The sequence below is a fragment of the Colletotrichum fructicola genome, assembly GCF_000319635.2.
Source record: "Colletotrichum fructicola Nara gc5 chromosome Unknown KSG_Nara_v1_contig10, whole genome shotgun sequence".
NCBI lineage: Eukaryota > Fungi > Ascomycota > Sordariomycetes > Glomerellales > Glomerellaceae > Colletotrichum > Colletotrichum fructicola.
This window is the reverse complement of record NW_027094060.1, coordinates 1,279,378-1,304,354: the sequence shown is the minus strand read 5'-3', so window position 1 is coordinate 1,304,354 and position 24,977 is coordinate 1,279,378. Positions and strand designations below refer to the sequence as shown.

At 55.0% G+C, this 24,977-nt stretch overlaps 7 protein-coding genes across 7 annotated transcripts; 3 read left to right on the top strand and 4 right to left on the bottom strand.

The window, feature by feature from the left end:
- Positions 1-890: 890 nt before the first annotated feature.
- CGGC5_v015848 (uncharacterized protein) lies at positions 891-1,414 on the top strand (the record flags this gene model as incomplete). Its single annotated transcript, XM_032033396.1, has 2 exons — positions 891-981; positions 1,035-1,414. 2 exons carry the CDS (start codon positions 891-893, stop codon positions 1,412-1,414), a joined length of 471 nt encoding a protein of 156 aa, XP_031887355.1.
- Positions 1,415-1,977: 563 nt separating this feature from the next.
- On the bottom strand, positions 1,978-2,415 carry CGGC5_v015847 (putative 5-hydroxyisourate hydrolase; the record flags this gene model as incomplete). The annotated part of the gene is made up of 1 exon (XM_032033395.1): positions 1,978-2,415. The coding sequence occupies one exon, from the start codon at positions 2,413-2,415 to the stop codon at positions 1,978-1,980; it is 438 nt and encodes a 145-aa protein (XP_031887352.1).
- Positions 2,416-4,321: 1,906 nt separating this feature from the next.
- On the top strand, positions 4,322-6,814 carry noxA-1 (Superoxide-generating NADPH oxidase heavy chain subunit A; the record flags this gene model as incomplete). The annotated part of the gene is made up of 1 exon (XM_032033394.1): positions 4,322-6,814. One exon carries the CDS (start codon positions 4,322-4,324, stop codon positions 6,812-6,814), a length of 2,493 nt encoding a protein of 830 aa, XP_031887351.1.
- A 4,870-nt stretch (positions 6,815-11,684) lies between these two features.
- On the top strand, positions 11,685-12,564 carry CGGC5_v015845 (uncharacterized protein; the record flags this gene model as incomplete). Its single annotated transcript, XM_032033392.1, has 2 exons — positions 11,685-12,208; positions 12,270-12,564. 2 exons carry the CDS (start codon positions 11,685-11,687, stop codon positions 12,562-12,564), a joined length of 819 nt encoding a protein of 272 aa, XP_031887353.1.
- Positions 12,565-13,525: 961 nt separating this feature from the next.
- On the bottom strand, positions 13,526-14,860 carry CGGC5_v015844 (uncharacterized protein; the record flags this gene model as incomplete). Its single annotated transcript, XM_032033391.1, has 1 exon — positions 13,526-14,860. The coding sequence occupies one exon, from the start codon at positions 14,858-14,860 to the stop codon at positions 13,526-13,528; it is 1,335 nt and encodes a 444-aa protein (XP_031887348.1).
- A 991-nt stretch (positions 14,861-15,851) lies between these two features.
- On the bottom strand, positions 15,852-17,273 carry CGGC5_v015843 (Methionyl-tRNA formyltransferase; the record flags this gene model as incomplete). The annotated part of the gene is made up of 4 exons (XM_032033390.1): positions 15,852-16,659; positions 16,708-16,823; positions 16,875-16,945; positions 17,003-17,273. 4 exons carry the CDS (start codon positions 17,271-17,273, stop codon positions 15,852-15,854), a joined length of 1,266 nt encoding a protein of 421 aa, XP_031887347.1.
- A 5,161-nt stretch (positions 17,274-22,434) lies between these two features.
- On the bottom strand, positions 22,435-23,639 carry CGGC5_v015842 (uncharacterized protein; the record flags this gene model as incomplete). Its single annotated transcript, XM_032033389.1, has 2 exons — positions 22,435-23,559; positions 23,619-23,639. 2 exons carry the CDS (start codon positions 23,637-23,639, stop codon positions 22,435-22,437), a joined length of 1,146 nt encoding a protein of 381 aa, XP_031887350.1.
- Positions 23,640-24,977: the final 1,338 nt, after the last annotated feature.

Below are 24,977 nucleotides of genomic sequence, written 5' to 3'. Positions count from 1 at the left end.
CTGCACACCCCCAGTCTCTTGCTGGCATTGCTGCACTGCTTGGAGCTGCTGCGGCCAGTCATTCGTCGATGATGGCTGCGCTCGACTCGACTTTGCAAGCGGAAGGCCGAGCCCGAGCGAGGAGCAGTCATGGAGCGAGAGCGACGGGCAACCTGTTCGTCCATACCTTCCTTACACACACGAGAAACAAGACGCAGCACACCTCCACAGCCCAAGAGGCGGGACGTTACGTGTTTGTTGCTAGATGCAGCCATGGCGAGAGAAGCATAGGCCAGTAGCCACACCCGCACCTCGATGCGCTGGTGCGGTGCAGCACCTGATGCACCCCTCTAAATACTTGCCTCCCCCCGCCCATTCCCGCGGCTGTTGGGGCGTCGAAAAAAAGAGGAGTCGATTTCTGCCTGCAGTCGAGTCGTCTCGCTTGTCCAACTGCCAACCGCTGCATCTGCTCTCGTCTCGTTCCTGGGCCTGCCGGTCTCATTAACTGGTCTCGCCTTTTTCGGGAGGGGATTCGTAATTGCCCAAGACGCTAAAGGATCAAACGGCAACATCTCATAAACCCACGAGAAAGAATCCCGTCGGCGTCTCGCCCTGAAGCCCGGTCCAGTCTGGTCTTTATTTCCGCCTTTGTCTCTTCCGATATTCCAGTTTCGTTTCCTGAACACCTTTTTGCCGCCTAGTCTGAACAGAGAGCAGTCTCTCACTCACTCATTCCCCGGCTCTTTTCTATCTTCTGTTTCCCCACGACGCTACTATTCCATTGAATATCAGCCACTCAAGACCAAGACCGTTCCTGCGACCGTCTCCATCTCGCATACTATCTCGCACTATTTTATCTTCGATCGACTCCCCACAGAAACTAAGATCGCATCACCGCAGAGCCTTACAAAATGAACGCCACACCACGAAGCCCGTCAACCAAGAGCACGAAGAGCCAAAACAGCCTTCGTAACACTGGCTTTCCTGAACCTTTCAACGGAGGTATGTTAACCATCAGATGGTCAAGTTAGAATTATTGAAGCTGACCAACCCAGACCGTAACACCACACTACCACACCCCGATGCCAACCTCTCACCAAACGCCGTCATCTCGCAGGATGATATCGACTCCAGCAAAGTGATGGCCAGGACACGCCGCTCATTCCTCCAGAAGCACAAGCGAACCATCAGCCACGGTGTTATCACCCCGCAAATGGCCGCCATGTACCGCGAGATGGGGGGCAGCGACGCCGACTCAACCGCCATCCTCGAACACGACATCCACTCCAACACCAGTCAAACCAGCCTGCCCGCGGGCCGCATCAGCAAGGACGGTGCCGAGAGCATCTTGTCACACAGCGGCGATCTGTCACCAGTGACATCGGAGACGGGACGCAAGGGCAGTCTGTTTAGGAAGCTCGGCTGGCGGAAGTAGAGCACGACGGCCGAAACTCCTGCGAGAGACGCCAAGAAGGATTCCGCTCCGAAAGACGACGACGACAAGAAGTTGAGCGTTGAGACAACGCAACGCAAATGACGACACGGCCGAAAATTTGTAAAAACAGACATTACCAGCGCAAGCGTGGAGTTTTATTTATTCATGGGTTTATAGGACGGGTTACTGGTGGGCTTGGGAACATGGGGATTAGGCGTACACAACAACGGGCGGGCTACTTCAAAATGGAACATGGGGAACATCTTCCCCTCGACTTCTTCTTTCGTCACTGTCGAAGCCCGCCCTGCAGGCAGGGATACACATTCCCTCTCAAGGAGGGATAACCTAGGATGGGACGATGAAGACACTATCGTTAACCAGCAGATTTTTAGTAATCACATCACTGAGTTGCAAGGTTCTTGCACCATTGGATATCATGTTTTGTTCTCCGCTGCTACACGCATGCGAATGCCTGTCTGTGCAAATGCCACACGCGTACCTCACTAACCCAGGTCCCTCAACTTCCGCGATTCCATGTGCCCACGCACCCATGCAACCCGCGCTTAGCTGCCGCGGTACGTCGTATAGCTATACGGACTCACCAGCAGCGGGACATGGTAATGCTGGCCCTCCTGGACGGTGAAGACGACCACGGCCTCGGGGAAGAAGGTCTTGTCGTCGCCGCCAAAGTACGCCGCCGTGTCGAAGCGCAGCTCCCAGCGCGAGGGGCCCTTGATCTCGCCCAGCACGTCCTCGAGGGTGTACACGGGGACCTCGCCGGCGGTCGACGAGGAGGAGTACGGCAGCCAGGCCTTGATGCGGCCGTCGTCGTCGGTGAGGGACTCAAAGGTCTTGGGGAGGGCGGGCTGGCCTGGCGCGGGGGGCGGCGAGGAGGAGGCGGTGGTGGTTGTGGAGAGCTGCACGCGGACGCCGCGGGCGGGGGTGCCGGTTGAGGTGTCGAGGACGTGGCAGGTTATGCGGTCTTTTGTTGGGGAAGCCATCTTTGGGGAGTTTGGGATGGGAAGATGAGGAGGATTGGATTGTGAGGTGAGGTTTGGGGGGAGGGGATTTGGTGATGAGGACGGCTGAAGGTGAGGCGTTCGTGATTAGGCGTCAGTGAGGCTCTCTGCCAGGGCCGGCTGATGGCGGGGTAAGAGGCGCGGTGGTGGTACGGTGAAGCTGCGGCGGCCGGGGAGGGGCTTGGCGGGGTTCCGTTTGGATCTTTGGCTGGCGAAGTGGGGTCGGTCAGCGTCGGTGGCAGGTGTATGTTTGCCTGGAGTGCCCGATGCTGCGGTTTGGATTGATGATCAAGAATCAACCAGCAGGCAGACACCTCGAGACTGGGAAAACGAGGGGAATATGGCTGTATATGCGATTGCACGGGAATGTAGACCTTCTTATGGCCCACGGCGGTGGTTACATTTGATGGGGGTGGGCGACGGCGGGGCACCCGATAATCGCGGTGCACAGCGTCGCAGGGCGCCGGGTCGCGATGCGGAGCAGATCCCTGGGCTGAGGCTGCTCAGCTGTGGGTTTACCTAATTGTCCTAGGCTGCAGCGTCCTAGGACTCTGGTAGTTCTACAAAATATGGTGCGAGGAAGGCCTGTTATTTTCTTGGGAATGTGTCTCTCACAAATGTCCCCTTCGTTTAACGCCGACCAGTGTCGTGCAGGCAGGTGTCGAGAAAGAAGCGGCGTGCAGCGGCTCAGCCACGCTCTGTGTATTCACCGCTGAGCGACCTTCAGTCTTCTCCACGTAAGAGGATGTCAGCTTTAGCGAGAGATGTCAGATTTCCCAGTGGGCTAGGAGACACGTGGGACGGTCGGGATGCGAGTCGAAAATAGAACATTGCGTGCGCTGGAGGATCGGGGGCGGGAGATGGGCGTGAGGATTTTACGTATGTCATGGCGAGGGGCTTGGTTGTAGGACTAGGCAGGTCAGCTTGCGGCGAGTCCTACATCTTCTAGAACGCGACCAGAACCATTATCCCAAGAACTACCGAGCAATATTCGCGGCTCTCTACGAATACCAGTGATCATGTTATATTTGATGGTATTTCTTGAACGGAAATTCCATTCAGGCCTGGGAGGTGGTCGAGGACGACCGGCACATGCCGGACCCTAGACGGGAGGCCCCGGCGTACTGGGCCTTTGTCACCAAACACCTGCACCGCACCGCACAACCACAGCCAGCCACGGTTGGAGAGAGGTCAGCATTGACTGCGTCATTGGTCCGTGCGCTGTACCGCTTAATTGGATCGCTCTAAACCTTCTTATCAAGCCAATCACAGCACGCCGGTATGACAAGAACAGCCATGCCCATCGAATCTCAGGGGAGAAAAAACTGGACGGACGAACACCAAGAAAAGCCAAGACGGGCGGTTTGGCATGGCATTTTTCGGGCCAAAGGTCATGCCCGTGAGGTACAAAATCTTGCAATAATCGGCATAGGAGAAAAAACAACAAGGTTGGTGCCGGCGTGTACGCGGCGCGAAGCGATCAGAGGTCTGGATCATGAGAATGTACTGTCACTGACAGCTTGGGAGATGCGCCCAAGAGGCTCCAAGAGGCGCGATGCGGAACGATGATCTCACCTTTGGAAAGTCGCCTGAAGTGCCTAGACGCAGTACACGCCAAAACACCAAGACTCTTGGCTCCCCTGGCTGACGTACTGCGACGCGGTTCCAGCCCGTACCAAAACACCACGGTCGCAGCACATGAAGGAGACGGGAAATCACCGCCCAGAAGGCCAAGCGCATCGCGTCTGATGAGTTGTCCACCATTCTTTGGAGCACCAAGATACAAAACACCATGGTGTCCCTCGTCCCGTCTCTCCCATGGAGGAAGAGTCCTCCCGCTCGCCATATCGTCTCTGAGAACCTCTCAGCCCGCCCCTGAGAACCATCGATGGCAGAGCACCCCGTTACAGACCCCGCCGAGGGAGTTCAGTACCTCACCGAAGACGAGATCAACTCCTTCCTCGACGACCTCGACCACAACGACGACGGCTACATCGACTACGCCGAGGTCGAGGCGAAGCTCGACGCCGCCCACGACGAGCTCACGCCCTCCTCCCAGCTTCAACCACACCACGTCATCAGGAAGTCCCACGACTCCGCCGACGACCGTCTCCGCCATGACTTTCTCCGCTCCATCATGGGAATCTCCGACGAGCCGTCTGCAGACCACCAAAACGACTCCGAAGACCCCCGCAAGATCCGCATCCCCCGCGCCGTCTTCGCCGCCCGCGTCCGCGAGTGGAAGGTCCCCTCCCTGAGCCAGGACAAGGCCGCCGAGGACGATGAACGACACTACGTCCGCCGCCTGCGCCCCTGGCGCCGCTTCCGCGCCTACTGGGCCGTCCACGGGCCCGAGGTCGCCTTCCTCGCCCTCGTCACCGGCCTCACCCTCGCCTTCGGCGTCTGGCAGTGCGTCAAGTACGCCACCACGCCGGCGTACCGTGCCGCCTTCGGCTGGGGCGTCGTCCTCGCCAAGACCTGCGCCGGCATGCTGTACCCGACCTTCTTCTTCCTCATCCTCAGCATGTCGCGCTACTTCTCGACCTTCTTGCGCCGCTCCTACCGCGTCTCGCGCTTCGTGAACTGGGACCTCGGCCAGGCGTTCCACGTCAAGATTTCCATCGTCGCGCTCACGCTGGCAACGCTGCACGCGATTGGTCATCTGACGGGCTCGTTCTACCACGGCAGCCGGCCGGCGAACCAGGACGGCGTCGCGGCGGTCCTGGGGCCGGATATGGTGCCCCGGCCGTATGTCGAGTACGTCCGCTCGCTGCCGGGGTTTACTGGCATCACGGCGCTGGGGCTCTTCTACGTCCTCGCGCTGTGCAGCCTGCCGCCGGTGCGCCGCTGGAACTACGAGCTCTTCCAGCTCTCGCACCTGCTGATGTACCCCATCATCGGGCTGATGATGGCGCACGGCACAGCGGGGCTGCTGCAGTGGCCCATGTTCGGCTACTTCCTCGCCTTCCCGACGCTGCTCATCCTCACGGAGCGGCTGGTGCGCGTCGGCACGGGGTTCCACCGCATACCGGCGACGCTCAAGGTCCTGGACGGCGAGACGGTCGAGATCACGGCTACGATTCCGAGTGAGAGGATTTGGAGATACCAGGCGGGACAGTACGTCTTCCTGCAGGTACCCGAGATCAGCGCCTTCCAGTGGCACCCGTTCACCGTATCCATCTGCAAGGGGAGGGAGTTCCAGCTGCATATCAAGACGGACGGCAACTGGACGAAGAGGCTGCGGGAGCTGGGCGGCGAGGCGGGGGAGGCGCGCATCGAGGTCGGGATTAATGGCCCCTTTGGCGCGCCGGCGCAAAGGTTCTACGACTTTAGACATACCATCATCGTGGGCTCGGGCATCGGCGTCACGCCGTTCTCCGGCATCCTGGCCGACTTACAAGCCCGCGACGACGACGAGCACGGGGGGCCTACGCACGCCGCCGGCCAGCAACACCGCCACGACTCCGAGACGACCGTGACCGCACCCGTCCACGACGAGAAGCAAGTCCCCAACACCCTCGCGAAGCCGCCGCCACCCTCGCACTCGCAGTCCTTCGCCCCGGACTACCGCCGCGTGGACTTCCACTGGACGGTGCGCGACAGGAACTACCTGCTCTGGATCGCGGACCTGCTCAACGCCGTCTCGCGCAGCCAGGCGTGGCACCGCGCGCACGAGGGCGCCGCGCAGCAGCACCTCGACATCCGCATCGCGACGCACGTGACGCAGAAGCGGCGCGACATCGTCACGCACGTGTACCGCTGGCTGCTCGAGATGCACCGCACCGAGGAGCATCCGCGGTCGCCGCTGACGGGCCTGCTGAACGCGACGCGGTTTGGGCGGCCGGACTTTGACGCGGTGCTGGACAGGCACTACGAGGAGATGCGGCAATTCCGGGCGGCGCGCAGGCGGCTGAGGAAGGGCGGCAGGGAGGGGGCCGGCGGAAATGCCTGCGAGAGTGGTGGTGGCAGGCTTGGCGACGGGTCAAACGCGGGAACGGACGTCGGAGAGAAAAATAGCAACGTGGATGGCACTGTGGACGGGCAGAGGGTCGACGACGGGGTCGACGACGACGTCGGCGTCGGTGGTGTTGCAGGCGACGGACGTCTGGCCAATGGGAGGGATGGCGGGCATATGGATAGGGATCGGGGGGGTATGGATGGGGCGAGCAGCCGCGTGGGAAGAAGGGCCGTCGCATGTGAGGCAGACGACGCCTACGACGACGCCGACGAGGAGGACGAAGAGATGAAGGTCGGTGTGTTCTACTGCGGAGCGCCGGTTGTCGGGGAGATCCTGGCGGACAAGTGCCGGCAGCTCACGGTGCGGGGGCGGCACGACGGGAGCAAGATAGAGTACCACTTCATGATTGAGGTCTTTGGGTGAGGAGGAATCGGGAGATTGGCTTTTTAGGAGGATGGGCATTTCCGAGAGAAATGGGGAAAGAAAGACGATGATGGCTTCGATTACGACGACGATACGAATAATACAGGTAGTCTATAACTCAGCGCCTGGCGTCTGGCGAGATGGCAGTCCACGTTGGCAGGCGCTAATGAACCATGGCACACGCAGAGGCGAACTACCAGAAGCACAGTGAAGGTATCATGAGAGCGGACGATGGGGTGATGTGGTCTAGAAACCCAAGGCAACGAACGTCGGAACCTACCTTACCTAGCAAGACGAGCAGCAGCACGACAGGCAAAAGTAAAAAGACGAAGCGAGCATGACAACCACGTTCGGGACCGCCTCCCGAAAAGCAGAAATGCCCTCCCCATCATGGCCATTCCCTACACCATCGTCAGGTTCGGCGTTATGCTCCGACCCGAGCGGCTGGCTGGGTGACGCGGATGAATACGCATTATGCAGTATGTTCCTTTTTAAACGTGAAATCTATCCAGAACGGAGCAGCTAGATAAGGTATGAAATTAGAATTCCACGCTATTCTGCGTCAAAAAAGAGAGAGAGGGAAGACGAAAGAAAACCCCAGGACCCGGCAGCCATTCTTCGGCCGTCGGAACTCTCGCAATGCGAACTGTTGGCTAGAGGAAAGTGAAAAAGAGGCAAGTGGGAGGGATATGGCGAGTTGCGGATGGCTTCCCTTCCCTTCCCTATTGTGAGTTTGGAGTGGGCCAAAACCGACACGGAGAAAATGCAGACAGGGACAAGCCAAGAGATGGTATCAGTCAGTTCTCTTTCTTTACTGATTGCCTACGTAAGTCCTGTTCTGGCGTACGCAACTTCTATTCATTTCGGTTCTGTCTCTTGTCATTCAGACTTTTTCGACACGGGTTTAATGGCATTGTAAAACCCCCATGAACCCTGACGCAGTTGATTGACAAGCGTTTCTGCTTGGGCCTGCTGCGTTCGGGGCCTGCCGGAGGCTGGCCTTATGTATGTGCCCTGGCTGTTAATTTTTCCGAATTCATGGCAGTTTGGGAAAGAGGAATGGCATTCTTTCTGTCGTACGCAAGCGTTTAATCAACCTGTCTTTGTTACAAGTTATTTCTGTGCAAGGAGTACTCATGTAGAGTGGTGCAAGATGTGTATGTGCGGCGGCGCAAAGATCAACGACTAGCTGAGAAACCACGGCGCCAGCACGACAACGCTCTCTCACTGTGCCAAAATAAAATGTTCCTGAAATTCTCCGGCGGGCTGAACAAGGGTCCTGGGCCTAGCAGACAGCCAGACAGACAGAAGCATTCTGTGCAGGGCCAAGCAGCGAGGGTAGGGTAGCGCCGCCGCCCGCGACTCGCCTCAACTGACCTTCGCTACCCACTTGACACACGTCTTGTCTTGGTATCGCCTTACAACTCTGCCTGGGGTCGGGGGGGGGGGGGGGGGGGGGGCGCCCACAACTGCGTGTGTCGAAGCTTGTCATTTTTGAGGCGACACCATGTGCAAGGTCGTCTCGAAGAGTATCGTTAGTAATGGATGCCAAGGGGCGGCCTGACTGGTCGTTCGACCTCTCGACGTCTGTCCCCCCGGACACCGTCTAGGGGGGGCCCTGTCGCTGCATGTCGCTGCCGTCGCCAAATATTGCCGTTTGGCGGTTGTTCGTTGGCTCGCTAGCTCGCTAACGGAGTTAGTGCGATTTTTTTCTCTCCTAGAGTGACCCTAAAAAAAGAGAAGGGGATCCCGGAACCTGGGGGGGCAGGCCAAGAGGAAACGCTGCGGGGACGTCGATCACGGGCATCAGTATCTGCAGGACATGTCTGGGAAAATACAGAGAAGGGGGGAAAATCTGGCCATTCTTGGCTTTACCGCCGATATGCCTACGGGATGTGATGTCTCGTCGTAAGGGTACGTATGCGCGCTCAGATGCAGCAGCAGCAATGCATCTCGCAGCGGCTACGGGAGTCCACTTCATCGTCCTTTGCTAGCTGCAACAAGTGCAGTTTCTCCAGCTGCCAGTCAGACAGAGAAAATTTGGCCGAAGCGGAAGCGAAAGCCGGTATTCGTCAAGACAAGCATGAGACCTCGAAGGGAGACGACGTATGGCATCGGAAAGAGGGGATGACACAAGCAAACAGACAGAGTTTTCCGGACGACAACGGGCCCAGCGAGCAAGGACTGTTGGACTCTCGAGGTGCAAGAGACGAGAGGAAGATCGAACAAGCCTGGTCCTGCTCGCCCCTCCAATCGCGGTATGGTCCGACGACGAGATGACGACGGCTCTACGGATGGAGAGGCGACTGGCTGGACGGACACGACGCGAAGGAGCGGTGGCCACCGTTTCTTTTCTTTCGTTCCCTTTCTCTTCACCTTTTCGGCTCACCTTCGGCCGCGGGTGAGGATCACGGACGGTACACCACAAAAGCAGACGAATGCGAGACGGCAGAAGACGCCGTTTTGGCGCATCTTTCGGCCAAGACCCCTTTTATTCTTTCTGACTTTCCTGCATCGCCGTAACGACGCCATACCACTTGGTCCGTTATTGGGCGCCACTGTACTTGAAAAGATGATTCCTCCCGTAGTTGCATGTCGCCAGGTGCACTCGCTCAACTCCAGACTCGACCAAGACACGGATGCATTGAGCCGCAAATCGCCAAGGCCTCACATGCGGATCTCCCACTAGACTAGCCACCTCGGGGGAGGGGGCAGATCTCACTGATGGATAGGTTCCTGTCACTCCTGTAGGGTAACACGGCAGCCATTCTTTTCCCCAGGTGCCAGGCTAGGCAAGGACGGCAGCTAAACAAGCGCTAGCGCCGCCTCGAAGCTTGAATTGTGTATCTGGGCTACGTATACACGTGTAAGAGAAGCGGTAGCGAGCCGGCGAGTGTGTCGAGACTACCTTACCTCGGAACAACCGCGGGAAAGGAAGAGTGACTTTGCTGAACGGTGTGAACCACACCCAAGAGGGAGCGCAAAGGGGATGTGCGTTTGGATCTGCTATGCTCGACTGCTGCGGTTACATCGCAGGCCCGCCTCTCATCAAATCTTGGCACACATGATTGCCATTCTCCTACCAGAGATTGTATTAAGAGCAGTCGAGATCACCTTCTTTCCCCCCTTGCGTTGACAAGGTTTATTGTATGGGGGCCAACGGAAGGGGGGGAGGGGGGCCCGAATCTCCGCTGTAAGTGCCATTTTTGGGTACAGTTACTGCGAAAACGATTGGCCTCGAGGCCTCGAGTGACCGACGCCAGCAATTGCGACTCACGATATCATTGGGCGAGGGCGGCCAGGTCGAGACGGCGAACAGAAGAAGGCTGGCCAAGATCCCAGGCATTATCCGTCTCCAGGCGTAGAGAAAGTATGTGTGTGTGTGTGTGTGTGTGTGTGTGTTGGGCTAAGCTAAGCTGTACTGTCGATCGATCAGCAGTGTTTCGTCGCGTCCGGGCTGGGGGGTAGCTGAAACGGACAATGCGTGGGTGCTGGGATTGACGTTGGAGGCAGCAGGGGTGTAGGGGGTTTACCTCTTAGTGCACCTCAGTAAAAGAGTGGAGGAGAGAGAGTGCCAAAACATGCCGTTTGAGCCGCATGTGAAGCAACGCGCTAGCGGGTACGGTGCAGTAGAGACAGATTGGAATCGTGGTTACTGGGGGGCGCATTCCTACACCAGAGTCGCAATTCGTGCGGCATGTCGTTGCCGCGAAGGCGCCCATTTGCCGTGGGATTTTCCCATCTGCCCCCTCTGCTGCTGCAACCGTCGTCAGCAGCGCAGGCCGGGGGGCTGGTCCCGTTTGGAAAAACAACAGGAGAAAATGTCCGTGATGTGTTTCTCTCTCAACCACTGGCGCGCCCAAAAGTCACGATTACCGCCCACTTCCCGCCAAGGCCACGTCAGGCCCTCGGTGATAGCGTGTATCGAACTTCAGAAAAAAAATTGTCAATGTCGAGTCTGGTTACGAACGGGGGGCGGATCGTCTGTTACACATGATCTGGACCTGGTTCGAACGGCAGCTGTCTGCCGCGCGAATGTATCATTCGACGTTGGACAGAAGAGAGCGAGAAAGAGAACAACGCAACAACGCGCCGCTTAGGTCCCGATGTCCGATGTTTGCAAAGAAAAGGCTTCGAGGGTTCACCCAGGTTCGGTGAGCCGCGCGCAAGCAATGTGAGCGAACAAGCACCCAATTTTGGGTTTGCATTCTGCCACTGTTAATGTAGCCCATGGGTGTTAATTGGTGGTGCATGGCCCGCCGAACCGCTGAACATAGAAGGCACAGCGAGAAGGACGCAGAAAGAACCGGAGAGGCGAGTTCGCGCACCGATAAACCGAACTACGGTTGCAGCCTGTGTGGGTGGGCACAGCCGGCCAGGCACCGCGTAGCGGAGGAGGGGGTTGAGACATGCCATCTGAAGGGCGATTCGTTGGACGGGGGCGACGTCCTTCTGGGGAGGGGAGGGGGGGAGGGGGGCTTGCTCAAGGTGCGTTTGGTATGTCGGTTTCGTGCGAGTGCCATTCTGAAGAGAGAGGAGGGGGTACACTCACACTTCGACACGCTCACACTCACGCGCACACGCACTTACATGGAGATGGGATGAATTCGACGGACGGTTGAGACCCGGTGTGGGTGGTCTGGTCCGCGTGGGGTGTGGTATGAACCTTTGGTATAAGACTTGGCCGTGTCTGCCCTCATCCCTCCTCTCTTCTTGTTGGTTCAGCGGCCTGCGGTCATCTCATCATCTCTTCAATTCTCAGTAACTGTCTTTCTTTACTGCGGCCGGCCCGCCTTTTATATATATAACCTCACAAAACAAAACATCTCCACCTCCGTTCCTCCACAACATCCACCACACAGCCGCCAACATGCAGCTCTCTCTCCTCCTCGTCTCCCTCCTGGGCGCCACGGCCCTCGCCAAGGACCACCAAGGCGGCGGCAAGAACTCGACCCAGGCGCAGTGCAAGCGGTTCCTCAAGGGCGAGAAGCTGGTCCAGATCGCGGCCAACGACACCCTCCTGGCCGAGATCACCCAGAACAACGCCACCAAGATCGAGAAGATCAAGGCCAAGGCCGCCGAGGTCCAGCCCAAGCTCGACGAGGCCAAGAAGAACACGACCCTCATGGCGACGTGCGACCAGGTCCGCGCCGTGCAGCAGGAGAACGGACAGTGCGGCTTCATGAAGCGCATGGACAAGCTGCAGAAGCTCGTCGCCAACGACACCGCCCTCGCCGCCATCACCAAGAACAACCAGACCAAGGCCGACAAGATCAAGGCCAAGGTCCAGCAGGGCATGACCAAGCTCGCCGACATGCAGAAGAACACCACCCTCCTCCAGTACTGCTCCGCCAGGACCACCCAGGGAGAGTGCAAGCAGATGAAGCAGCTCAAGTAAGTTTCTCTCTGTGTAAGATGACAAGATGACATGAACGGCCGCTAACAACCGGAACAGCAAGCTCGTTGCTCTCTCCAAGAACGACACCGCCCTCAACGACAAGTTCAAGGGCAACACCACCAAGATCGAGAAGTTCAAGGCCAAGGCTGCCAAGAAGGAGGCCAAGCTCAACGAGATGATGAACAACTCCACCCTCATGGGCATTTGCCAGCAGCAGAAGAACGGCAACAACGGCAACAAGGGCGGCTCCACGAGCAACAACGGCATCGACTCCGGCGCCGCTGGCGTCCGCACCGTCGGTGCCCTCAGCTTGGCCGCTGTTGTCTCCGTTGTCATCGGCTTGGTGATGTAAGCTGGTGGTGGTGGTCTAGGACACACAAACCCAAAAGATTCCCCCCGCGTTCACTTGCCGGGGGTTTCCATCTAGTAGTGGGTGAGAGGTTGTATACAGAGATGTGAGTCGAAGACGTCGGTCTCGAGTAAACAACAAACCGGGGGGAGGCCGATCGCCGTTCGCTACGACGACGTCGGTGTGTATGCGCGCGCGTCTTGTACAAAACCGCAAGTCAATTAGTTGGTGGATACATTTTAGTGTCTCACTCATTCGGAAGGCTCGACATGGACCTGACGGTGGCAGTCCATCGTTGAAAGGGCTCCAAGCTATGATATATTCATATGTAATGAGTGGTTCGAAGTAATGTGTTGGTAGAGCAAAGAGAAAAATTGGAATGTTACAGTCGTTACCAGTCCTGGTTTGTGATGATCCTGATGTCCATGCCCGGGCTCCTCCGCCCAATGTCCAATAACACCAAATGCCCTTGTCAGTCCCTGAAAAATGAACCCTGTGTGCCTCCTGAGTCCGTGTTCTCTATTCTTTGCACGGCCGGAAAGGTCTGTGGGAATGACGTAGGATTGTATGTGTCCGTGGCGGCAAGCATCGTGCCTCGGGGCTAAGGGGAAGTGCGCATTCTAAGAAATCCTTCCCCAAAGTTAGTCCCGAAAAGCCCAGCGTGGCACAGACAGACTTACAAACTGTCAAAAAGCAGATAAAGGAAATTAAAGCGCAAAACATTCTCCCTCGATGATCCCAAAGAATAGACCTCATTTTCGTGCAATTTGTTGAGGTGCGGGTCTCTCATGGTTCTTTGGAAGAACCTGCCGTCGTCGTAAGCAAAAAATCCCTCTCAGGATGTCGCCCAAAACTTACCATTGATTAAATCTCATAATATTCATATGAACTGATGGCTTTTGTTCAAGGTGATCTGGTCGTCGGCTTCTCGGCATTCGAGGCATGCTCAAGCACGCGGGTTGGTTCAATCGTCCCACTCCCGAGAGCCGTTGAAGAGACCGTTCCAGACGGTCGTACCACGGGTGGCAGTAGCAAGCGAGTGACGCAGGGCCCCGTCGAATTCCATCCGCTGGGTTGGAGTGAACCTGTCAATTGGCGTCCAGAGCGTAGGGCGCCATACTTTGGGTCGACGGACAGGCCCCGGCCGGATCAGATTCCGAACAGGGGAGGTAGCGGAGCGTCTATCAATTGAGTATGCGCGAGGAGGTGGTGGCATTTCCCTGGCGTCGTCGTTTTCGAGGAAGTTTGGGCTGAGAGGCGTCGAGCGTCGCAAGCGAAGCAGGGAATCCTTTTCGGAGGGAGAGTTGTGGATGGATGGCTTGTAGATGCTGTGCTCGGAGTCCTCGTCGCTGTCATCGCTGGAGGTGTCGCTGTCGATGACCATGACAACCGTCTTTCCAACGTCTTCGGTAGTGCTCTGCGGATTGTCAACATCGGGGTCGCTGAGGACGTTGTCAGCGTCGCCGTCGCTGAGCACATCGAGGGTGGCACTGCCTCCGTTCTCTTCGTCTTCCTGGCAATGGTCGCTGAGGAACTTGTCAACATCGTCGTCACTAACGGCGTCAAGGGTAGCACTGTCTCCGTTCTCGTCGTCTGCCTGGTGAGAGTCGCAAACGCCCAGAGTCATGGCATCCTTTCCCACCTCATCTTCGGTTTCAATGAAGGAATCCTCCCTGGTGACTTTCGACTCGACTGTAGTAGCGTGCTGTGCCTGAACGAAGGCATTCGGCGTTGGAGCTTGTGAGCGATCTCGAATAAATCGGTTGAAGGCGGCCTCCTCATGGATTTCGGGGTTACTCGCCGTAAACGAGCATTCCGCGATCGTAGGGCTGGGTTCCCAGTCGAAGTTGTCCACGTCATGTAGCTGCCGAATTCTGTTGCGTTGAGGAGGAGAGTTCGCAATTCCGCCTTGTGAACGCGCCAGTGTCATGTACATGGCTTCCGGTGAGGTGTCGACCATCATAGGCTCGGATTCATTCTCACCAGCCGAGGAGATAAATCTCGGTCTTGTCAGCCGTGGAAATTCCCTCATTGGAGACAAAGAAGGGGGTCTGCTCTTCATTGTGGCGGCAAGTCTGTCTTGGGAAAGCGACTCCGACTCCATTCCGATGCCCGAATCCTCGTCTTCCTCCGGCTCAGTGTCTTCGACGATGCGGATCTCGCCAATCTTGTTGTTGGGTGTGAGGATTGGGCCGACAAACTTGAGAGGGGTTTCGCCAGAGCTCATGTTATATTCGTTGAGGGCAACCTTGATTGCTTCGATGAACCGACCATAAGCTCTCATGTAGTCGGGAGGCATGGAGCTTGATCGGCGAGAGTTCGAAATTTCGGCGGATACCCGTTCGGCTGGTCCAAGATTGTGTCGCATTCTTTCTCCGACGTTCTTCTGTAGAGTAATACCTTGGGATCTGTGTGAATGGTAAGGTTCGATGGTTGACTATGAAGGGTTGAGGTATCTGGGTTGGAAGGGGAGAAGGTGAGGTAGGTTCTCGACGAAACGGAGAAAGAAGGAGAAAACGGCAATTGTGGATTCTGAAAACTCACCCGCGAAAATATTTGCGCGCAGTGAGATGATTTATGGAAAGTGTACCTGTCGAGGAAATTCTTGCCTTTTTCAGTGGCTACGCAAACCAAGTTGAGAAGGAAGGCACTTGGAACAAGTCAACTGTGGTGCCTTCCTCAAGCTGCCGAGTGTGCTTTCAGAACTGAGCAAGTTGAAGTGAGTTGAGTGAGCAAATTAAAATTTCGACACAGAGTACGATTTACTGGCGATGTGGGTAGGTTCTGGCGATGGATGGTAATCACTGGCAAGGAACGTCACGGTGGTTCGACGACTTCGCGTGTGGCAATCATAACGCTGGCTGGCGCAGCTGGGTTCGGGTTTGCAATTTTCAAAGAACACTTCTGCTGAGAGCAATAGTCTAGCTGGCGCATCCATACAGGGGCTGATGACCACCTAGACTGAGTCCAGATCTTCAGCTCACGGGCTTCGGCCGCATGGCCGCACCCCTGGTCCAGCAACGATTGAAGTAACTCTCTATTGTCGGTTTCTCTGTCCTCAGAGAGCGTCGTCTCAGGAGATACCTATTGGTCAACGCCTGGCAATGACCGAATTAGAACTTCTATGCAGTGACCAATACATGACCCTTCATCGCTGACACTACTTTTTGTGAGCCATCTTACAAGTTGTCGCTGGCCGTCAACAACCAGAAATCATACCGACCAGCTCGTAGTCTGGATACCAAAAAGCGCGCTCGAAACCACGGCAGTTATCATACCCGTTCGAGGGTTCAATCTTTCTCAATAAAACCAAAGTTGCTGGAAATCGCCTTGGCTGCTGATTTGCTGCTTGAGCCTTCAACCTTTATCGTCGGTACCTTCAGGCACCCTCCTTTTGGGATCGGGATCAAGATGCTGCCGTCCTTCTCTTCAAAGTAAGCCAGCCTGGTGTCTTGAGCGTTCATAATGTCCTCTGCAGAAGTATGCTTGGGGTGCCAAAGCCAGTCGATCACCTTGATACCCAACTTTTGATTCTCTTCGACAGCTTGCTTCTCATCAAGCTCACCCCGTTTATGCTGAGACCCGGACTTTTGGCGCTCAAAGTATGTTTGAATCCATCTCTCGACGTCCGCGGGTCGTTTCACGCTCTCCACGTTCTCGAGAATCAGCCTCATGGACTTCCTGCGCTCGCGATCCGCCAAAGCCATGGACCACAGCGAGCCCAAGACCCGCTGGCGAAGTACAATATCGTCCGCGCTCCACGTAGACCAGTTGATCTGACTATCACGCTTGGCAAGTTTCGGCGCATGGCAAAGCATCTCCTGCTCTTCTTCGGTCGGCTTCCAGCCTACGTCCTTTAGGGGCGGTAAATGCAAGCCTCGTCGAAGGCCGTCTACGAGCATGTTGGCGGCTATCGGGGTGAGGATGTCGTGCAGGCCTTGCAAAGTGCAGTCCTTCGGGATGGGAATGCCTGGGGGCCGCGTCTGGGATAGAACGGTACCGTGATCGAAAGTCTTGTGATGAAGAGTTTGAAGGGTGACGCCGGTGTGTGTACATCGTTGTAGGAGAGTGTGGTGGAGGGGTGCCGGGCCTCGGAAACTGGCATTCGTCAGCGGCAGCCGTTTGGGGAGATGCGACAGTGTTCACTCTGGGAGTGCTGATGGATGCACATTGAGTCCTCCGTACTTGGCGGAGTTAAGTAGCCTTGGGGGAACGAAGAGACCGAAAGAGACGGCGATGATGAGGTTGATGTCGTTGTGAGGCTGGCATGGTTAGCGATGGTAAATCGCTGGTCAAGTTTGGAACCGCAATACCTTCCACCCAGTGAATGTGTCTCTGACATGAATTGGCAGTCTGAGTTGCTCGGCAAGGGATTTCAATGGCACTTCGGGGATAGTTAGCGCAAGCTGCTCAACCTGTCGCACCGGTGGAAAACGCTCACCCTCACGGATTTGCTTCATCCCACGCCCAGTCAACTTGCCAGGCCTGACCACGACATCCAGCGATTCAATCAAGCCCGGATTTAGCTTCTTCTCCGCGGCCAGCGCATTCAATGCAGCGCAGCTAAACTCATCGGAGCCGCAGAACAGGATCCGGAGCGGGTCCGACTTCCTGGGTGCTACCACGACCGAGTAATGTCGGCACGCCGGTCGGCGGAGGCGGCCGGAGGCCCGGGCGATGGCGGCTGAGCGAACAGCCAGCCACATCGTCATCTTGAAATAAATGTTTATCTGAGTGATGACATCGCCTCGCGGAAAGACGATTGACGCACGATTTGATCGTGATTGATGCCGGTGGAATCGTGCAGCGGCGCCTGAACACTATGAACACTGAAGTCACGTTAGTGATTAAGTGGGACGTCGCTTATATTGAAACCCCGATACGTCGATTCTCGAGGACCAGACACAAGGCTATTGCGATATTTATGCAACTAAAAGTCCTACAGGTGCTACTGAGGATATGTCCAGGCATACATCATCCCAATCCATCCATGGATGTTGATAGCAAAGCTTTCATTTTCCTCATATCGAATGAGATGAACTTCTCGAGATTGCTTTTCGAAATGATGCTTAGCCTCAGAGTTTGACTGTATCCACGTGGGGGCCTTTTTTGGGCTCTTCTCCCTGTAGGCTTACAGAGGAATAGGTACCCAAAATTCAACAAAGACTGACCCGCACACGCGGCATGTTTTCACGAACAGGGTGTGGCCCATATAGAGTCAAATTTCGGTCTGAGACTCAATGATACTTAGTCGCAGCAGAAGATAATCATTTCCTGAGATCGTCTCTCTCAAGACGCCACATCTTGCTGGGTAGCCAGAGTCATAGGGGTGAACTTCGAAAGTTGAAAAGGCTATCTGAAGCTAGAACACGCAGTTCTTATGCAATCAGATCTCCCATACGTCACGCAGACTGATATTTTCCGGAACTGGTATGCCCCTCGCTTGTGATCATCGACTCAACGCGAACATGTTCAGTGACCACCTAACCATGGAACATGCTTCCTAACGTCCATAATAAGGAGCTATCCATCGCCTACCAGATGGTATTTGACTTTTGACTAGTTTCCAAATTGTATTGTCGAATAATTGAATCAGAAGGTGTGAGTGATATCACCATCTCCACAGCGCAATTTCGACTCCTATACGTTCTCCGAACACGTATCTATGCTGCACACGGACAGATGTCATGTAAGTTCGTTGATTCGATTGGCGGAGTCGGCAAGCTTTACCGTTTATGTTTTTACGTTGCGGTCTGTTAGCCGCGGCAAGCTTGCTTGGTGAACGAGAAGACTTACGCGTGGGTTGTCCAATGATGGCCCCATTGGCATCGAGTTAGATCGTCGCAAACCCCGAGAAATGCACCGGAAATGAAACGCTCGAAGCTGTGGGAGATCGTTGCTGCCGATGGCCACCACCTCTCGGCCGCCGATTTGGTTCCCGCTGAGGAACAGGATTACTATTGCTTCGCCTGACAGGTGACGCGAGAGGAGGGGCTGCCGCCACCGCCGGAACCGGAGAACGTTGAGCTGTACCAGAAGTTATTCTGCGGTGATAATGCCCTAGCGCTTTCTATGGTCGATTAAGTCTGTAGTCGTTTCTAGGCACGTGGTTTCCAAGGTTTGTCGTCGGAGGGACGCCCTGTGGCTGCGGCTCCCCTTGGGGGCATACCTCTGGCCAAAGCGGGTTCTATGGCTCCTGTTATCCCGTCGGACGTTCTTCTGCGGTCTAGCTCTTTCCCAGTGATTCTGGCATCCCGCTGAGTCTTTCTCCGGGCAACTCGCAACAGTTTCCATGACACGGTCCCAATCAGACCTGCAGACCCTTGAATCCTGCCACGGTTTCGACATGAAAGCTTCACCATTCGGCTCCCAGTAGAGCCTCCTAAATCTGTAGTCGGCTAGAATGGGATCGATTCACGAGACGATATCGATACTATTATCAATTACCGCCAGGACGCGACTTGAAGTGAAGGGAGATGGAGGGCTTCCACTCCCTATGACCGCGTACTGTTGAATAACACCCCGCAGTTGCGTCAGGTTATCGTTGGTCCATTTGAGGTCGCCACTTGCGCTACGGGGCTCTTTGAGAATCTCGGCGATAGTCTTGCAAGTTCCATCTATGCGGCTTGTGCACCTGCTAATGATCGTGGTGTTGGTGCCACCATCCTTGCTCGATGATCAATTACCATGGTGATCTCGGTGGTGTTCGATGACCGTATGATTTCCAGAGGGGAAGAAATACCAGAGGATATACGACACTGAGGTTGTTCTTCAAAGATGTTGGCTACGAGGTAAGAAAGAGAAAGGGAGAATGCGAGCAGGCGACGCCTTGCAGGGCCGGCAGGCAACCACCCCCTCAATGCCTTCGGACATCTGTCCGCTACAGCAAGAGACCATAATGGATCTTTTCCGTGACTCTGTTCGGAGTATAGCGGGGCAGATGGGCTGATTATAGATGCAGAGTCCGATGAGGCATCATGGCGAACCACTTGTGTAACCAATGGTGCAGTGGATGATACTTGGATGGGGAGGTTGCCTTACATACCCAAAACGGGGCGTAAACGCTGGGTATTGAGACTCTGGGATAAATGAACTTCTTGGTGGTCGTTCTTTCAAGCACACAGTCGTGGACGAGGAGGACTGTAAGTATGTCGAAGTGTCTTCATTCATTGCACAAAGCGTTAGCCTGAAACCCCCAAACTCGCAACGAATGAGGCAAGTTGACCTCAATAGTCTCTAGACGAAAGAATTTGCATGGAAAAGAATCCGCGTCTTCTGCTTGCGCACCGTGAGATCTGCCATGCTTTCTTAACACAACTACGACAGACGCACCAGGGAAAGCAAAAACAATATACTTGCACTGGGTATTCTACCGAGAATGAGTCTTAAAGTAGTGGAAGTAATAGATATGCATTGCGAAAGAAGCTATTGGAACCATCTGAAGTAGTTATAGTATAAGTGAGCCCGCACTTATGATTTCCTCGGATCAAGAGGCGCGTCCACTATATCTTGATTGCTAAATTTCAAACACATCCTCGATTGGACCAGTATCGTCATCATGGCATGCTGATACGTACGATTCATCACCCCAAATCAAATAGATTTGATGCATGCATTGTCGACACCTCACCATTGGCTCATCTCTCAAGACATAGAACTTGTCAACAAATCCACACTCTGAGAGCGGACAGTGAACCATTCGCCTGCACCAGACGTTGTTGAACTCTTCCTTGGTTTTGTTGTCGAGCAACGTTGCCCAAGAAGGAGGCAAGAAGTTGCCATTCTGGCAGCATTTTGGCCACGGAAAAGGCTCCAGGGTGGCCTTTGTGAATTTAGAGCTGATACATTTCAAGCACAGCCATTTGTCACAGTGAGGCATTTGGAGCCCCACTGAATAGCAGCCGTTGCGGCAACCGCTGCACAGACTACCCTCTGGTTCCCGAGGTTGTCTCTCGTTGTGCTCTGCGTCCACTTGCCTCTCGGTAGCGTCGTTAGAGAACGGAGTGTCGGTTTTCGAGATATAATCGTCATAAAGACCTTCATGAAGCGTGTCTTCATCCTCGCCAGAGAAGCCTTCAGAAAGCCAGTCTTTTTCCTTGACAGAGGTGGGTCTCTCGCACTTCCCGACATAAGAATGCAAAGCCGTACCTTGCTCAGGGGCACAAAAGTTGCCCGCTACTCTGGCGAATCGCCAGGAAGCACTCCTGGCTGAAGAGTAGGAAGATTCTTCATGTTTTGGTGAACTGGTTGGCGATGGCGAAATGTTTCGCGTCGGCAAACTTATTGTCTTCGCTGCATTCATCGGTCTCATCGGGGCTGTTGGCTTTGCTGATGTCTTTGGCTTTGCTGGGTTTGGGATTCGCCCAAACGGTGGCACTGGCACTTTTTCGTGAAGCGGCAGCTTGTTAATCAGAGGGCTTGCGGCCTTTCGGGGTGCCTTGGCGTTCCGAGATCGACGCTTCGCAGGACCAACATTCGGCTCCAGCCTAGAATTTCTGATGGCAGGATGATAATCTTCAACAGAGGATTTACTAGGAGTTGATGCGGAACCTTTCACCCCTTTTGTTCCTCGTAGAGGTGGACACTTTTCTTTCGCTGTCGAGTGCGGGGGCCGTGACAGTTTAGCCGTGTCCTGGGGGGGTTGAATTTTGTTTGGCATCGTTGGGCGGATGGTCCGTCGCTCTGTAAGATTCTTTCGAGGTTGAACATTGTGTGGCACCGTTGGGCGAGTCGTCCGTCGCTCTGTAGGGTTCTGTCGAGATTGTACATTGTTTGGCATTGTTCCGCGGGCTGGCTGCTCCTTCGCGAGGCTCGACCGTGGTTTGACATCTCTTGTCGCTGTTGTGTGTCTTTGTGGTTGCTTCAGGGAATTGTGCCGTGACGAGGACTTGTTCCGAACAGGTTCTGCAGCGGTGTTGGGCTTTCCGCATTCCCTCGAGGTCTTTGGTACATTCTGCCAATCCATCAAGATAGCAAGCTTCTTTCCCATGCCGTTCAAATCGTTGCGCATAGCTTCGACTTCATCGCCAAGTGCTTTGTTCATGTGCAATGACAACGTCGACTTGGAGGATTCAAGTTCCTTTTGCAATTCCACCAACCTAGCCTTCCCATCCAAAGCCCAACGGGTTTTCTTGTTCTTGTGGTTTTCTAGAAGGGTCTCGATGGCGGAAATAATTTCGATACAGCGATTCGTTGCCTTCTTCACCCCCATCCGAGGGGAATTCCGACTTTTGGTCGATTGACGTGGATCAAGAACCGACCGTAGAGCTTCGAGCTCTTTCCCTGCCTTGAGGATATCGTTTTTTGCGTCGGAACGGTCGCGAATGAGGCCCGCGATGGCCCTGACAGTTGCAAATGCACCGCCGATGGCGCTCAGTATTGACCCAAGCTCCATCAGGCCTGTGTGCTTAACGAATGTGTCACAACATTAAGAGATTGCTGGAGAGAGATGGTTGTTTTTTTGAAAGATTCATTTTACTTGGTTAACCGGGGGGCAAACAAGGCAGAAAGAGGGGAAGACTCAGCCGGGCGCAGACTGCAACTATTGGTGCTAACGGAGCCCAGTCGAGCGCCTATGACATCGGCTCATTGGGCCATTCTTGCAGGTTGCCTAACATGGGAAGCGCCTATTATAACCAATACGCAGTAGTTATCTCAGCCAACCTTCTCACTGCCACTTCCAGCCGCCCTAAAATATGTCAATGTAGGGAGACCCCCACGCTGGAAAGAAAGGAAATTTGCCCATTGCGAAGTTCACATTCTCTAAGCGAAGGCATACTTCCGTCGGTCACCAACTGACGTAGGCTTCAATGGAGACTGTGTCTGCCTAGCCATTCAACTTTTCAGAAAGCTTTTGCCAACTGCTAAACGCGCTCAGGAGACGGCCCAGTCGCATGCAACAAGCCACCTCGTGCTTTGGAGCACGACCTCCCAAGCAGGTTGAGAGATGGAAACACAACTGCCAACTAGCACAGGTGCCTTCTGCCCTAGCCCGGTGAGTCTCCCCTCCCCAGCCAACATCAACCTGGCAGCAATCTCCTCCCTCATCTCCCCATCATCGATAATCCTGCGCCCTCTGACAAAATACATCCTGTTTCCAGGAGAGATCTCGTCAATGATGATCCTCATAACCAGGTCAGCGGGCCGGTCACCGCCGCTCCAGCCTTTGACCTCCGCCAGCCAGGACTGCAGTTCAGCAGCGAGTCCGCCGGCGATGTACTTCGGGCCTCGGCGTTGCGGTGAGAATGCTTCCGGTAGTCCTTCCTGTCGTGGAACTTCGGTTTCTGCGATCTTGAACCGCGGGGCCTGGTGGAACTTCGGTTGCGTCTTTGCGGTTTCTCCGTCGTTGGGTTCAGGTAGACTGGGGTCCTCGTCCATCAGGACGTCCTCAGCGTCAACCAGCATGCGGTCATTTGCGTCTGGGAGCTCTTCTTCCTCTTGCGCAACTTCGTGAACCTCATCTTGCTCTTTCGGATTGCCTTCAAAATGATCTTCGGCATCATCGTGCCAGCTCGGCACTGAAGAGACGGAGATGCGCCTCCGCTTGGGCACCCTTTCCTCCAGGTCGCTCTGGACATCGCTACTCGCTTCGGACTCGGCTTCAATCGAGTCATTAACTGAGAAACCCGTAGCCCGCGGTGCAGGTATCTCTCCGTCGTGCGAGTCGCTCTCGTCGTCCGACTCGATTTGGATTCTCTCCTTCACTCGTTGCGTGCCTGCAATGGTCGATCGCGGTCGCGTCACCGTGGCAGGGCCCTCTAGCGGCGAGCTTTCCAACGCATCGTGAATCGGATCAACATGTCTTGAAGGCCTTATCGAGCCAGGAAAGCCAGGTGTGGAGGGTGGTCGTTGCGTCGAAGGGCGGTTCGTCGATGGCGGGGCAAATCGCGGCGTGGCTTGGAAGCGCTGGCTGTTCGCGAACGCGGGACCCGCGCTACCTGGTGTCTTCTGTGACAGAGGCGGTCGCTTTGTGAGGAGGAACTTTCGAGGGGTGGGTGTCTACAAGAGCGCCAGGTCAGCGGACGACACGCAGAATCTCGCAGGATGGGGAGACGGACTGATGGTGGCGGTTGCGTCATTGTCAGGTCAGCCAAAAGGGCCGCGGCGTGGTCGTCGTGAGGCGTTGGCGATGCAGCGCAGTGCTTTCATTTCGGCCAGTTTTTGGTGAGCATGCAGAATCGCGGTGTCAGCGGTTCTTGCAATGATGATGGCGGGCTGCTTGAGGAGTTGACGTCGATGATTGCTGGGCAGGCGCGTCGTTGCGCTGGCGTCGCGTTAGGCGTTATGCGATGGCGCGAGTGCCGAATATGCATGGTGGGGTAGTGTACTTGATAGATGCATATCCCCCCCCCCCCACGTCGTCGGTGACGAACGACAGGTAGCTTTCAAGAGTGGGAAGACCTAGAGGGTTCATTTGTAGTATATGGACTTGCCATACACGTCTTGAGACTTTGAAACAAGAAGCCAATGCTGCAATGGGCTTATGTGTCGAATCCACTTGGTTGGCTTGAAATTGGCCCAACAGCATAGGTTTCACAGGTCCAAGGCGACGGATGAGAACTTTAGATGGTGTTTACGCCAGTCAAAGAGTGCAGAACATAATTTGCTGCAGACATAATTTATACCGAGACTTGAGTTCGCGAACACAGAAAGCTCAGCTAAAGGGGCACTGCTTACGCTGCAGAAGTTTTTGCTTTGCCTGGCCTGAAAATGAAAGATCATCGTATGCATCTTTCTTTGTCTTCACATTTATTCTACATTCAGGAAATTCTTAAAAGTTATTATGATCTCCGAGATGAGACGTTTGCATTGACTTCTGATGCGTGATTTTTGGCTACCGGTCCAAAAGCCGTGACATATGAGAGCGTCGCATTGACTAATGTGATATGCGACGACTAACATCTCGATTTCCAACCGTTTTTGATGATGTTGTGTCCGAAACAACTGGTCATAACTCTATACAGCTATTGACATGAGAGACTTTGAATCTAGAGTTATTCTCGTAGCTCTTTAATAAAATAACTGAAATAACCAAGATGTGCGTTGCGTTGCTATAATTTTCCGAAGTAAAGACCTGTTTTCTAACATCGTTTAATTCCCGAGAGCTGGCTAATAGCTCAGCCTGAGGTATACATAAGCCGTTTTCGGTTCTAAACTTTGGTTGATATATAATGGCAGATGAGATCCGATATGTCGTCGTCGTTCGAAACGAGGAAGTGGCCGTCATCGTCGTTCAACCTCTCTACTCTGCTCTCAATAGACCTCACAATTGTGCTTCATACGACGCACTTTCCGTCATCCTTGTTTTAAGTTTCGACTTATTCAGCATGCCAGGTCTAAGATACCTCTCCTCAGGGCGGGCTTGCCATGTCGCTGTCAAGCGAGAGGACATCATTCCTCCAGACGTGGCGAGTCCC